Source organism: Antrostomus carolinensis, unplaced genomic scaffold, assembly GCF_000700745.2.
Source record: "Antrostomus carolinensis isolate BGI_N321 unplaced genomic scaffold, ASM70074v2 scaffold11166, whole genome shotgun sequence".
NCBI classification, from domain to species: domain Eukaryota; kingdom Metazoa; phylum Chordata; class Aves; order Caprimulgiformes; family Caprimulgidae; genus Antrostomus; species Antrostomus carolinensis.
Genome location: NW_010323976.1, coordinates 32,333 through 48,050, shown reverse-complemented (window position 1 = coordinate 48,050; position 15,718 = coordinate 32,333). Strand labels below are relative to the sequence as shown.

Here is a 15,718-nt window from a genome sequence, read left to right as displayed (position 1 = left end):
ATAGTTTAAACATTTGCTTACGTGCCCTCCTGAAGTAAGGCTTAAATGCTCTCTCTGGTACAACACTAATGGCTCAGCCCATCTACTGAGTGAGAACTTACAACTTGAAAATGCAGGATCAGGTCTTGTACTAGGAAAACAAGAAGAAAAATCCTCATGTATAAATAGTATTCTATGCAGCTGACACTGGAAAACCTGCAAATGTGTAATTCAAATTCCATCAATCCATCTAGAATTTCAAGAATCAGTAGGAAGAAAGAGAAATGCAGGGATACTTTGATCTTTATTTAGGCCTATTTAAGAAAAGTTGTATCATATTCAGATAGTCTAATATAGCAAATAAGATTTTACTAGACTGATAAAATTTTTAACATGACTGATTTAAGGCAGCTGTTACATCGTGTTACATTAATATTTCAGTCAGACTGAATTCTTCGGATACATTCATGCAATTAAGTTCTACTGTGTTTTTACACTGTACTTTGAAATACACAGGATTGTTTTGTTTCCCCATATTAGATCTATCTGCCTAAATTTTTCTCAAACAATACAGAGAACGGACTCATTGTTCTTCTTGGTGGACGTGAAAAGATGTAATGACTTAATGATTTAATGACTTATTTGATGCAAGAAATGCATGTTGAGAATGCCATGGAGATAAATATACATCTTATATGTCTAAGTCACATGCAAGCATGGAGAAATAGGAACGGAGGTTGAAACATTATTATTATTCTTAGCTAAAATAATTTTTCCCTCCATATAAAACCCAAAAATATCCCTGCACTGAGCAGAGGGCCCATTAAACTTCCTCCTTTCCAAAAGATTCCTCTCCATGCCAACCTCTGTCAGGGATAAGAAATCTTCCATGGAGCCATAAACAATTCTCCATGTTTCTTCTATTGTTCAGTCCAATTTCGGCTTTTCTTTTCCTTCTTCAATACCTGAAAACATGGAAAACAGCTTTTAAAGATCTCTCAATGAATAAAAATGTAAAGTTTACTTAGAGAGGTTCTTCTAATGTGTTAATTTTTCTTTTCGCTCTGTTGCTGTTGTTTCTCCCCTACTTCCTCACATGCTTTTGCATGTGTTACCTCACCTGCTGTGAACGAAAGGAGCATCTGCACACCTGATGGCAGTGGTTGTCCAGTAATGAACTGCACAATGCTCCCTCCCTCCAGACAGTTTTCAAATCAGCCTAACCCCCTGCCGCACACTCAGCCTTTGACTGCTGCAGGGGTCTGGGAACAGTTAGTTCCCTCACCTCCTCTGCTTACCTACAAGTAAATTAAAGCAGATGTTATTATAGCTGAAGCTAAGCAGATGACTTTATTTAAAAGCAAATTTTCAGAATTGTGTTTCAGAATTCAATAATTTAACAATCCACCCACCCCATTTCAACATTAGATTTTTAAATATTTGCAAGTACATCTCCCTTTTTTGAGAGTACAAGAATGAAGAATCAATTACTATTGATATGGCGGCTCTCTCTTCTTCTAACAGCCGTGCCTTTCAGTACCATCAGGAGGGCTGAGTTGAGTGTAGGGCTCCTTAAAGAACTTATCCTTGCTGCAGGACTTGTCTCTTTTCTATGCTGAGCAAAGTCTGGGCTGGGCAGCAGACTGTGTTTTTTCTGGCAATTAAAACATTTAGCTATTTCATATGCCTGTTCCTGGACAACGAATTACTACTGGTATCTGACAAAAGTATTGTTCTTCTGACTAAGCCCTCTCTGCCAGACATCTCAAATACAAATATTTCTTTTGGAGGTTTTCAGGCCTGCTGCATGCTGGAAAAGAAAGACTTCTGAGGACTGAAGGCAAAAGAGAAGCAATGTTTGAGAATGCTGAAAGGAAAATCCAGTCACACAAGTATGATCACCTGCTAATGCAATACCCACATAGATGGCAGGTACATCGAAAGCCACTCTAAAAACATAGTTAATTAATTCCAATACAGGAAGGAGTAAGACTCGTCTGCACTTAGAAAGCACAACTGCAGAGTTGCCTTGGTGAAAGAAGCACACAGAAACAAATGGGTCTGTGCATTGCCACAAGCCCAAGTACAATGGCCCTGGGTGTTGCTGGCAAACCAATGTAATGGAAGAGCCACAGTTGAAGGTTTAAAAAACAAAACAAGAGGCCAGGTCCAAAAGATTACAGTGGGCTTACAATGCTGCTCCAGAGCCAGTCTTGAGTCTTCTGCTTTCTGCTGGAAGGAACTTTTCCAATAGTTTTAAATGAGCTGTTTTATTTGCCTTTTTAAAAGACCTTCTTTCCTTTCTTCTGAAGCACTCTACTGCAGATACATCAAATAGTTTGGCAGGAATGCAGATACCCTCAAAACTGTGGACAGACACTGGCTTGTACAAAGGGCAAATTTTTCCTTGCCTACCATGTTTGTGGTTTAACTTGGAAAAACTAACTGCAAATCATTTTGTCAGTAGTGAGGTTTTATTTAATGCATCTCCAGAGGAAAAGGAAAAAAAAAACTTCAAACCCCAACAACCCCCTCTCACCCCAGAAATCTTCTCATGGCAGATTGTTTTAATTTGCAAGCTTACTGCTCAAAAGCCCCTTTTGAATGTACAGTTTTCAAACAATATTCTCCCAACAGACTGGCATTATTTTGCATCTCTGCTGTTTATGGTGTGCCTGCCATACACTTCAGGTTAGGTTTATGAAAAGCGTTTCATGCACAGCAAACCAGCAAGTGACTCGTGGCATTTTCTGGTTACCAAGTGCTTGAGCCACAAAGGACTTTGGATCAATATTCTTTAACCAAATCAAGGAAACTATGGACAGGACAGTAAGGCCATGATGGACTTTGTAAGAGGTTGGAAGAATGATCGGACTGACGTTAGCTCCTCTAGGCTGGAGGGCAGCAAGACCTAAGGATTTTGTTATGCATACTGTGAAACAGTAAAGGAGATTTTCCAACGTTGACTTATTCATGGGCTTGGTAAGAACATGTGATTCTTCACCACATTGCTATTCTTCATACAGGACTTAGGTCAAGTGAAATTATTCCTTGAGCAGCCTTTTTTAGAAAGTTCTTTCCTGAATTAACTTAAATAAGTTAAACAGATGTGAATGTGACATCAAACTGAGGACTGAAAACCAGACTTGAACACTTTGAACAATGATTGCTGGTTCTAGAGCAAAACTAAAAAGACACTTTATAACTAGGTGCTATCTGAGCAAATGGCAAGTAAAACTGCTTTGAGCTTCTGGCATTAGGTTCTGCCTAGTACTGGAGGACTTGTTAAAATAGACTGGTGTGTGCAATAAACTACCATGTGAATTTACAGTGTATTGAACAGTGCAAATTAAGTTTCCCAGAAGGGTATACAGGGTGTTCATAGCATCCAAACATGTTACAGGCCCAATGAATGTCATGACAGAATTCCCATGGAGCATGGATTTCACTCCAGCTGTGATTTGCCACTGTGTTGATTATGAATGTTGTTTGCTTATTTCAGGCAATTTGATAAATGCAAACATCTTTCATAGATTAAAGGAATCTACTTTTAATCTTGTGTTTGTCTTATTTTCCCCTTTCTTCTACTCAGCAATGGGTGGCATAGGCAGGGTAGATGATGTAGAGTCTGCACAGTTACATTTACCCTGCACTAAGGTGATCTTTCATTCCCATTATTTTACTGACATGAACATATTAATTTTCCTTGAGTAGATTTATAAGCAGAAAACACCTAATATGTGAAAATAAGAAAATAATATATTTTTATTTCTAAGTCTAAGCTTACCATTACAGCATTCCCACAGAATGATACTTTATTCTATCAGCATTTAATGGGTTCATCAGCTACTAAGTGGGTTGTAAACCAAGTAGGTTATAAACCTCTCAGGTAATTGCCAACAGCTCTTAAATTAGTATTGTAAATTATAAGAAAGCATACATATTCATAGCTCATCATGCTCTTCAGCAGCCATTCTATTCATCTGGCTGCTTTTAAGAGCAAGCAAGCAAGACATTTCAGTGGAACTTCTGTCATTCTCCTTTGTTTTAGCCAGCTTAAAATCTTCTTGACTTTCAGGGGAGCATACTCAAGTCCTGACAGCGTATTTCATGAGTTAATATTCCTAAAACAATACTCACATTTTGGGGTATCCCAGATGTAGTTGTTCAGGACCTCTCCCACCAAGTAGAATATGTTAATTATTACAGTAACAGCCGCAAAAAAGATTATTTTGACACCTGGGCTGAGGTGCTCAAGAAGTGGGTACACCCACACTCCTGTAACGTGGTGAATCCAGCACACCCTGAAACAAAATAAAAATACTATGACTGATTTCCCACATTCCTACTGCTTTGTTATAAATATAATATGAGCAATTGGACAATTTTCATGTGTTGATGTAGGTAGGTATTTCCGTGCTGCATTCATATTTATGAGGAATACACACCCCTGTTTTGTGCTGCAGTGTGGAAACTGCAGCACCCTCTGTTCCAAACAGGTTCTTTATCCAAAGAGCATTCAGGATTCTCCAGGCTTTCCTACAAAGCCCAACTCTCTGCTTTATGCAGTGCCCTTCTTTCATTTTGTACACATTTGTGTGTTTCTGCTGCTTCTTTTTGCTACATCTGGCAAGTGTGTCAGTTTTTAGGTTTGCCAGAAACACTGTTCAGCTTCTCTTTGAGAGAATAATTTCTTCAGCATCTGTGTTTTAGGTTGCTCCCCCTTTTCTTTCAGTTACCTGGTATCATTTGGGATCTAATAATTTATCTCTAGGTAGGATAAACACTTTAAAAAAAACAAAAAAAGAAAGAAACCATGTCATCAGTAAAATTCTGGCCAAGTCCACACTCAGCATATAGTGAAGAAAAAGAAATGACGGTGGTTTGCTGGTGACAAGAGATTTTTAGCATTCAGCTACAGTGGAGATTGTTGGTACACAAACCCAAGAGACAGAGTGTCAGCTTTACTGCAGTGCAGCCTGAAGAAGCATTCCAGGTATGTTGTTTTGCTGTGTGCAGCTGCAATGGACACCTGCACCCTCTGAAGGGATAGCTTTTGTGTTGAGATCTGACGTGGTGAGTGGTGAAGTCAGAGGGAGCAGAGCAACTACATATGTTTCAGCAGGTGGAAGCTAAGAAAGGCAAATGCAGCCAAACAACTGAGCAAACATCACAGAGGCTAACCATGAAAAGTGCTCAGTGGGGACAGGTCAGGGCCCGTGAGCATCTCTTCCTTTCTAACTCGACAATTTGAGAGAGAAGCTCACAGTGAAGCACAGCTAGAGAAGACTTAGCACCTGCGCAGACTATTATCGATGGGCATTTCCATGTCCATATGATTTGCTTCATTTGCCGATACTTCTCTTAGTTTGAGGAAGACTCTTCATCACTAGATCAACTGTCATAGGCTACTGAAGGGCAGAGACACAGGAGTCCACCCAACACTGTTACCACAAATGCCTGTCACACAGAAGGTACAGAATCCCTGTTTAAGGATTCTCCATCACCCTGGAAATGTACATGGTTGTCATAGCTTCCCTCCTCCTTAGAAAAGCTTTTATTACAGCCAAATCTGTAACAGTTGGACACTTCATGCAGGAATTTACATGTGTCAGCAAATTAATCTGCACAATCTAAACACAGATTAAAACACCTTTCTCCAAAATAGTTCACATATGGAAAATGATCTCTGTACTCCACACTTATTTTCCACAACATACTTCTGTGCCAGAATTAACTTTACAAGACAAAGGTATCTGTGAAAGAATAAAGGGTTGCCTTGTAACCCATGGTAACAGGGGATGCCATGTTCCTCTCAACTGAAGAAAAAGATGAGACAGTTGGGCAGAAGGTAATAGGATGTCATCTACTCCCAGGCTGGCTTAGTAGAGAGTGTCTATTATTGCCTAATGTTTTTCATTTTCATTTGATTTAGTTTTATGGTCATTCTGTGAAAAACAAGCTCCAAGGAAAAAGCTTGAAAAAACAGACAGTGCTTCTTTTTCACTTATTTTCTCTGATATAATGAAACTGCCCAGCACTATAAAGCATCTTTACAGAGGTGACTTTTCAGGAGACCTTCTAAACTGCATCTATGTAGCCAACTTCAAGAACCAAGTAGAAGTGGCATTTACTAGAATGCATTTATGCTGGAGAGAGGAAATATTTTCTAAATCCAACCAATGAGTCACTGATGAGCTCCCGAATGTCAGTGATCTCTGTTTAGTTCAGAATCTTTGAGTACAGGTCACACACTCTGCTCTCCACTGACCAGCATGGGAGCCCATTCATTGCTTGGCAATACTGCTTGTGCATTCAGTAGAGCTGTTGTACGCCTGTCCCTGGTGCATCCACACCGTAGGCTCAGGCTTTGAGCACAAGAGGTACTGAGAGCCATTCGGAAGACAACAGTCACAAACCCACCTCATCAGCCACCTTGATCCTCCTTAAAATGAGCTGCACCACGCTGCTCGCTACATTGGGATGGAGTAATATTAGCCTTCTCTCCACTGAGCAGTGACACACTGACTGTTCCTGCATTGTCTCTACCACAAATGGGAGCAGCAAAGGGATGACTGCTGCCATGGAAACCTCACCTGATGGCCTTTCTTAGCGGGTTCGTTCCTGCTTGAATACAAGCTATCTTGACGCCTCACAATAAAGGGCTGATCAACTGTAGGCATAAAGCTTCCACACAAGATTGCTGATTACTAATGTTAATGAATGCCTTCAACGTTGCAATTCTAGTAGTCATTATTCCTGTCCAACCTCATTATAGATAAGCACAGGGGAGCATGCATTAAGATTTACTTAGGAGTGTAAATCTAGATCCAATTTAAGACCTTGTTATTGAACAGGTATAAAAAAATGGGTCATTCAGATAAAAATAAACTGAGGAGAAAAAGTTTAAGCTAAAACTGGACTGGCTACTTTTAAGTAGATAAAATTAACTTGAATGTCTCTGTGTTTTGGTTCCGTGGAAGCCCATGTAGACATGACCGTGTGTTTTCAAAGATGAATGTGTTACAGGTCATTGAGCTCATTTAGCCATCTGCTAGAACTTGTAAGAAAAGAAGGAATGGAAATATTCACACATTGTATTCAAATTAAAATGTCTGTTAAAAAAGTGGTGATTTTCAGAAATTTTCAACCAGCTGGTGCAGAAATCAGAAAAAGCTATTTGAAAACACACAATATTGCTTCTTTTTAACAAATCTGTCAAAAAAATGACTCTGTAGCTGTTTTTCACTTCTAGTATACAGTAGATGTAGTATATTTCTCCCATCAAAGTAATCAGGAGGAAATTAAAACTGTGCAGAGAAGAAACATGCATGTACATTTATTCTTTAGCTATAGATCTTTTGTTAATGAGGAAAAGTAACTACAAAAAATCGTCAGAACCTTGCAGTTTATGTGTGCTTTACCTGTCGCTTTGAGTAATGCAGCTGTTGTAACAGCACATGTAAAAGTTAGTCCTGGTAGAAGCAAGCTCAACACGTGGATATAAAGGCAGATCACCATGACACCCAGAAGATTTTGCAATGGGAGACATGTTGCAGAAAATGGTTGCTCCTTCATGACTGCTCTCAGCTACAGGAATTTGTATATACTTGCACAGGCATCACAGCTTGGTGGCACGTTGTGGTCTGAACTCTGAGAGTCTCCATCCATTTCCTGCTCAAGTTGAGTCCTTCAGCGAAGTCCACAGCTGAGCAATAAACAATACTATGTGTTCTGGAAACAGGAACTATTAAATGAGGGGCTGTGCAAATTTTCAAGAGCAGTGAATGAGAGGACACAGAATAATAAAGCATAATAAAGCTGTCATAAAACAGCTGAAGAGCTCCCAGTAATCTTCCTCGTAACAGAAGAAGCACTTCAACAGAACTCAGAGACAAGAAATTAAAATCTGTTAATGGAAGTATCTTTCTGAATGATACCTATTATCCTCTGGAATGCTTGACCCTATCTTTCAGTGATACATCACTGAAATCAAGATATTAAAAAAGTTTTGAAGTATACAAGTTTGGAAGTCTACTTAGTCCACTCTTCTCTGGGCCGTATTATGCAGCTCTAGTAAGCTGCTGAAGTCAGTCGACTGTACAAGCAATAAGAATGTGCACAGTTATGCTTAAGTTCAAAGAGTACAAGCTATATAAACCATCAAGACTGAAAGACCCAAGCAGCTACTTAAAACTTCTCTTACAGGTTGTTTTTTCCAAAATGACCTGCTCAATCTTCTCCTGAAGACTCTGACATTAGCTACAGCTAGAGCCTGGACACATGACTACTCTGATCTCCTATGGCAGTTCCTTTCTGGTTACTTCTTGCAGCAGCAAATCCTTTCCCACATCTTCTATGCTGTTCAGGTTTCCAGTGACTGACAGAAAGGAAGGTGGAATCTTCAGCCCCAAACAAATCCTAGGCCAGTTCCCATTGTGGCTACTCTTTACCAAACAACAGAACACAGTCATTTGCTATGCTTTTATTTCATGATCTTTCCTAGCATCACTGTCTTCCTTTTCTACAGAAAGTGAGAACTTTACCCAGAACTATTAAATTGTGGAATGTCTCCCAAAGGAGGTGACAGGCTTACAGCAGCTGAGTCATTCAAAACTTGAACGAACAAATCATTTGCGGTTATAGAGTAGGGACCAACCCTGTGCTTTCAGAGGCAGAAGCACAATGACCCACACTAAATCTGTTCTACTTTTGGTTTCCAATACTGACTGATGTGAGGCACATTTTCATAAATCATTATGACTTTTTTTCCCCTCCTTCAAAAAAAACCAACCCCATAGGACAGCTTGTTCTGCATCTATCAGAATTGTTAAGATCTGAGCCACATTAAGATGCTGGGCTTCTTATAATACTAGCCAGCCAGGCCTAAGTCACCTACACCAGGAATGTACATTGTTTAGAAATTTTGAAGACTTAAAAATAAGTTCAATAAACAGTCATCAGTTAGGAAATAACAGCAATCATCCCCTCTTGTGCCATATTACACTGGATTCTTCTCCATTGATCTGAGTGATGCTGAACAATATGTGGGTCGCAGGACTGTGCTACTGGTATGGAGTGGCTTATGCAGAAGAAGACAAGTCCTGTAAAACTGCAGGTGCAAATAATGTCATATGCAAAACATACTCAGCATGGTATGGTGCTGGCATGATCTGGGATGAACAAAGCTTAGCAGAAATTTGTCTTTATGTATAGGGAGCTAGAAACTGCAGATTTGCTGCAAGGTGTTGTCATCTTTGGAAGTAATCTATTTTGATAAATAATATTTCATTTTAAATATAGTAATGGTTGCTATGCCTTCTTGAGCTATATTTTAAGGAGCTGCACAAGCAAGTGAGAATGTATTATCCATGCATGTCATCTGTGATTGTACTGTTGCTTTGACTGAAACATTTGAGGATGTGGAGGTGGAGTGGAGCCAGAATGTAACAGTCCATAACAGCTATGCCAGACCTAACAGGCTGAGCATCTATGCAGCCTTCTCTTGCTGAAAGCACTTCTGCTGTCCCACCCTCCTTCTGGGTCAGGTACAGGGGACACTAATCTTCTCCCAGCCTATTTCTGCTGCTTCTACTTCTTCCTACTCTTTCCTGTTCTGAGTAGCTCTGGCTCTAAGTCTTTTCTCCTCCTCTGCATTGTCTCATCTATCACCTACCTCTCCATCAGCCTTACACTCTGATTTCAAAGCCTGTCTCTCTCTTCCCATCCCAGCTTTTCCCACTTACTTGCATAATTTTAGCATTCAAGCTGCTGACCTGTGATCTGCACATTTCCTTACCCATTTATCTTTCAACCCATGGTTCTCGTTCATCTCTTTTGCTTGCCTTGAGGACTTTTCACTTGGTTTTTCCCCAACCACTGATTCCTCTGATCACTATTGAACTTCTGTTCCCAGTCCTCACTTCCACAAGCATTCATGGCCCCCTCCCTACATACAGACCCTCAGCACACCCTAGCACAGCCATGCTGTGTCTCTCCTGCTCCATTGGCACCAGCCATGACAGAAATCCTTCTGGTTTCTCAGTTCTGCCCTTATTTATCAATATAGTTGTCAGGTCCCCCCAAGCTTCACACTCCAACTCTCTACTCCTCTCTTCTGAATGTCAAGGTTTGTCCTAGGAGTCCACACCCCTATCCCTTTGCCAACATCTGCACTTTCTGATCTTCCTCTCCTTCTATGAAGAACTGCTAGTGGAAATCCTATGGCAAGGCTGACAGCATCGATCTCAAATTCATTCCAAGTTCTCAGTGTACATTCCTTTCTTAAATTTGTCCAAGAAGAATTCAGCAAATTACTCCATCTAAACGCTCTCAATCAGCAAATCTACAGAACTGTTCTAAAGTCACTTCAAAAGAAACTTTATTTTCAAACGAAAGTTTAAAGGTATCTTAGCTCTTCAAATAGATTCATCAACGAATCATAGAGTGAATCAAGTTCAAGCTTGGCACGTGTGGAGGCAGCTCCTAGTGGGTCTGAGATAGCAACAAGAGAGCAGATCGTCTTTTGCTTCTAAACATGTAGCCCAGCGTGACTACAGCAGTGGAGTCAGGTTCTTAGGGTCTGTTTTTTTGGCATCCTCAAGCATTCAAAAGCAGAGGGAAAAAGAAAACCATTTTAAATCAACGTATTTGTCTCAGTTTATTTTAGGGACACATTAGCCTCTGATATTAGTTACCATGAGGTCATTCTTATTACAAGAAGCAATGCATTTCTGGCTCTTTTCTGTTCCTTGACAACCAACTCCATACACCCATTGGCAATATTTTCTGGTAGTACTGGCAAGCTCTTGGGTCTTCTTTGCACTGTCTAGATTCAACAATTCAATACAAATTGTGACCTTTTCAAGTCACGCTAAATAAAGCAAATTGGCCTTTCCCATCTTATCCCATGGCCTTGATCCTGAAAGTCCATGTATGGTCTGCAACAGGCAACGCAAGACTGTGAATGCTCTGCCTGGGCACAGTTCCTTAAGAGCAAGGGAGAGCTCCCCCTCACAGAGAGCACGTGAGCTACGTGTGCCTATTCTAACGTGCTTTGACTGAAGGGACAGAATGCAAAAAAACTCCAAAGAAAAATAGAAAAAGGTTTTACTCTTCAAGAAAGGATGTTTTTCAGATAACATCTCTGAGTAATGCTCAGGGGATATCAAGTTATTTAGCTATGTTCTTCCAACTTCAGTGATTCTATTCAGAATTGTTTGCCTGTTTTGTCATTTATCAAATATATACAATAAAAGCTTGTTAATCCACTGTCTTCTTTCATGCATGAAAGATTCAGTCACATGTAAAATAAAACACAAGCTCTCCTCTACTTCGAGTTGCAAAAAATGCATTAACAGAATCGAACATGTATGCTCCTTTACAGTACAAAGTGCAACATGATACATAAATCATGTAGCATGGTAAGAAAGTTTCAGCTGAGGTGGGGAGAGAGTTCAAAATTCAAGGGCAAAACATAGAGAACACCTGATTAGCAGCTCTCTCCACTTTATACTGAGAGAGTTGTAGTGAAAACACTTCAGCTGAGGGAAAAATTACATAGGGAGAAAGGACAAATTCTCATTTGGCAGATCCCTAACTTCTAGGCAATAAAACATAAACCAAGGACTAAGCCCCAGCAGGGGAACCTATGGACAATCAAAGGTACAAAGGAAGGAAGTTCTACCAGGCTGTATGTAACTAGGTCATGTGCAGGTGTAGTCTCATTTTAATGCACTGTGTTAACCTTGAGGAGTCTAAACAGTATGCCAAGAAGGGCAGCAAATCCAAATTAAGTAATTCCAAACCCTTTAAGTGATTAAGGTCTCTACTTCAATGTGGTCACTTAGCAGAAGGAAGACAGTGGACCTCAGCTGAGAAAAGCAGGCACACTGAGTGAGAGGGATGAGAGCTGGTGAAGGGGCTGGAGAACAAGTCTTATGAGGAGCAGCTGAGGGAACTGGGGTTGTTTAGTCTGGAGAACAGGAGGCTGAGGGGAGACCTTATGACTGTCTACAACTATCTGAAAGGAGGGTGTAGAGAGGCAGGTGTGTGTCTTTTCTCCCAGGTAACTAGTGATAGAACAAGAGGAAATGGCCTCAAGTTGTGCCAAGGGAGGTTCAGATTGGATATCTTCACTTAAAGGGTTATCAGACACTGGAGAGGGCTACCTAGGGAAGTGGTTGAGTCACCATCCCTGGAGGTATTAAAAAGATGGGTAGATGTGGTGCTCGGAGATATGGTTTAGTAATGGACAGGTACGGTTGGACTTGATGATCTCAAAGGTCTTCTCCAACCAAACAATTCTATGAAAAAAACCCTCAATTTTTCATACATTCTGGTAGATTTTTCCAACCTGTGGATGTGAGATACATTGTATTGGTATCACAGAGCCAAGATTTGGCTTGCAGCCTAAATCAAAACTTGGATAGAGGCTTTGACAACACCTGCAGGTTTAAGACATGCAGAACTTGCAGATGATGGCACAGTGTAGCTTGTGTCTGCCTCCAGTCTTCCCCAAAGACCTTCGTTCGTAACAGCAGAAGGAGAAATGGGCGGTAGAGTAGCCTTGCCGATTTTGGAAATAATGTACATGTAGCCAAAACCAATGAACAGCAAAAGCAAAGGGAGATGATTACAGGCTGTAACTGATAATCTGCTTAGTGGCTAATTTCTTAATGCAGAATCTTCTTCCCCTGCTTTACCTGTCCTACAATTTCCTTTTACCTTGTACTTGTAGCTGTAGGATGTAGATACACTGTAGTAGGCAGGATCAAGTCCTATGAGTATCACACTGATACTGTAACAGATTCTTAAAAGATTTTAAGACATCTCTGGTTTTATTTCACTTGCAGAACTGAATTATTTCAATTTTCTATTCCTATTGTATACTATTGCATGTGTCTACTCAGATGACCTTGAGAAAACAGGAGTTGCCATAGGAGGTCAGATCACATGTAGAGTGATCTCACCTCTACCAATGTCTCCAGGCACCCTTCAGAGGAAGGCTGAGAAATATCACAGTTATGCATTATTATATATGGGTTGAAAAAAAAAAAAATTACTTTCTCCTGAAGAAATCATTATGTGCCTTTTTGCACAAGGCTGTCCTTATCTTACAATTACAAATATAACTCTGTTTTAAGAAGGATATATATGTTTATAAAAGCAAATGGCAGAATGTGACTGTTGTCCTGGGACACAACATCCCAATTCAGTGGGTTTACGAGCATTTTATGATCACTCAGTGTGTGTGGATGTGCATGAATAATGGCCTCTCTTTCACTGGACTGAAGTTGCATAGTTGAAGCAGTGTGACAGTACTGCCTTGAGCCTGTATTCCTCTCTCATTAGTTTTATCTCACTTGACTGGTGGCAAAAGCAGTATTATCCACAATTTTGGAGAATATCCTCTTATCTGAGGGAAGGGTGTTGTGAGGTGAGAACAAAGAATATGAGAAGTAAACAGGGGGTCACAAAATGTTTGCAGAAAAGATAAAGGTTATATGGTATCAAAGGAGCATTGTAAATAAAAAAAGGTTTAGTAAATAATAAAATGAGACAATGACCAAAGTAAATTAACTCTGTCATGTAACTCAGGTACTTGAATAGAAACTTCTCAAAGAATTTAATGCTGTGTAGGAAAGGTTATTTCTGGTTTAGTTTAATTTTTCACAAACATTTGCATTTTTTAAAACAAACTTCAGAGTGTTTGGATTACTGGCTTATTCTGTAATCAATTTTAGAGAAAGAAGTTATGAACTAGTAAAGAAAAAAAGACAGTCTCCTATCTTTTCTGTTGCTGCTTAAATACTGATGCAGGAAGTCATTTGCCTATTCTCAATTTTATTTGATAGAACAAAAACCCTAAGCAATAAAACTAAGGTCCAAGAAAAACATTTAGCTTGAAAAAAGGTTGAAAAATGTACCCTTGGAAAGACCACTGCTTACATGGGATTGTTCAACAAATTCCTGTTGTGTGAGGTTTGGCATATACTTTCTAAAAATATAAGCATCTGGGGAAACCAGACAAAGCCCAGGTCTTGGACCAAGCGAGGCATGCAGCGTGAATCTGTTAGCGATTATATCCATCGTGAAATATGTGCCCAAATTTAGCAGTACAAAACCCCAACACAATATGAAAACACAGCGTGTACGGCCCTTACCACAAAATATAGCCAACAGCGAAGGTGCACACTGCAGCCAATCCACAGCTCCTGCTGGGATACTGATGATGTGTTGTTCTCATCTCGATTAATACAAAGGGCAAAACTGTTGTATGCTGAAAAAAAACAAAACAACAGGGGAAAACCAGGTGATCAGGTGATACAAATGATTCTCATTGTATTTCCATGCTAGTGCTACAGTAAGAAACTTAATCACAAAAATCTGTAAACAATTTCTTGATGGTCTAGAAAGACATGGTAAAATGGCTCTATAAAGTCCATCAATAACCCAAATAATGTCATTGCTATAACATCCAATTGTTGAAAAGAGCAGAGGAATTCTGAGTGACCAGAATGTGCTTTTCCTTTTGGCCAGGAATGCAAGGCGGATACTCGGTGAGTAAAAACGGGATGTGGCATGAGGGGACATGGGTCCCAGCCCCAGTCTGGTCTTGCAATTGCTCTGTGACGTCTGCCACATCACAGAGTTATTTTGACCATTCAAGTTAATAGGCAATGCACCTGATTTTCAGAGACTCTAGGCACAAACAATGCCTAATGAATGAATATAAATGGAGGTATTTAATGCTTCTGAGAATCAGGTTTAAATGTATCTCAATCTGGGGACTTGAAAACAGAGGACATATTCTCAAATGATAGCCTCAATACCTCTGTTCCTCCATCTGTAAGAGAGGAGCAATTATCTTCTTTGGAAAGGTGTTGTGAATCTTAAGTTGTTAGTTGTTGTGCAAAATGGTTTTACATTCCCAAATGAAACATATGAAAGCCAAAGCTGTAAAAACCATTTTCAGCCACTTTACTTAGCTGTGAAAGTCTTTACTTTGTAATTTTTCCATACATATTTCCTGCACTGCCCCTTATGAGAAAGTCTGTTCATCCAATTAATGTCAACAGTATGAAAAATTGCATCTAGCCTGCCCCCAACACTCGATGTCTAGATTTCGGAGTGCTGGCAGGCATGAAAATATACATAAGCATAGCACAAATGTGCCAGGAAATAAACCCCACCATTCCTGAATACACAGCTCACCTAGGACCAGCATCATTAAGCTGAAAGAAGGTAGGTTTAGATTAGATATTAGGAAGAAGTTCTTCACTGTGAGGGTGGTCAGACACTGGAACAGGTTGCCCAGAGAAGCTGTGGCTGCCCCCTCCCTGGAAGTGTTCCAGGCCAGGCTGGATGAGGCTTTGAGCAACCTGGTCTAGTGGAAGGTGTCCCTGCTGATGGCAGGGGGGTTGGAACTAGATGATCTTTAAGGTCCCTTCCAACCCAAACCATTCTATGATTCTATGATTACTGGCCACTCCAGAAACACACCTTACCTTGCCACCAAGGGGCCAAGTTATCGCTGGTGCACAAAGGGAATCACTTTGGTCGAGAGCTTGGCCCTGCAGCTTGGTGTGACTGTGAACTCTCTTGCCCAGTCTGCAGGTGCAACGACTGCAAGGGCAGCCTAAGCCCTACACCACGTTCAATCCCTCCTCAGCACTTGCTCACCAACTGGAAAAGAAGGTTATGGCTTACGCTGGCCACATTCTGCCATCAGATGTGC

The 15,718-nt window shown here is 40.3% G+C and overlaps 1 protein-coding gene across 1 annotated transcript; it reads right to left on the bottom strand.

The window, feature by feature from the left end:
* Window positions 1-268: 268 nt before the first annotated feature.
* AIG1 (androgen induced 1) lies at window positions 269-14,260 on the bottom strand (the record flags this gene model as incomplete). Its single annotated transcript, XM_010170773.2, has 3 exons — window positions 269-944; window positions 4,120-4,283; window positions 14,145-14,260. Coding segments are annotated over 3 exons (318 nt in total), but the record flags the coding sequence as incomplete, so codon positions are not given.
* Between the last annotated feature and the right edge of the window lie 1,458 nt (window positions 14,261-15,718).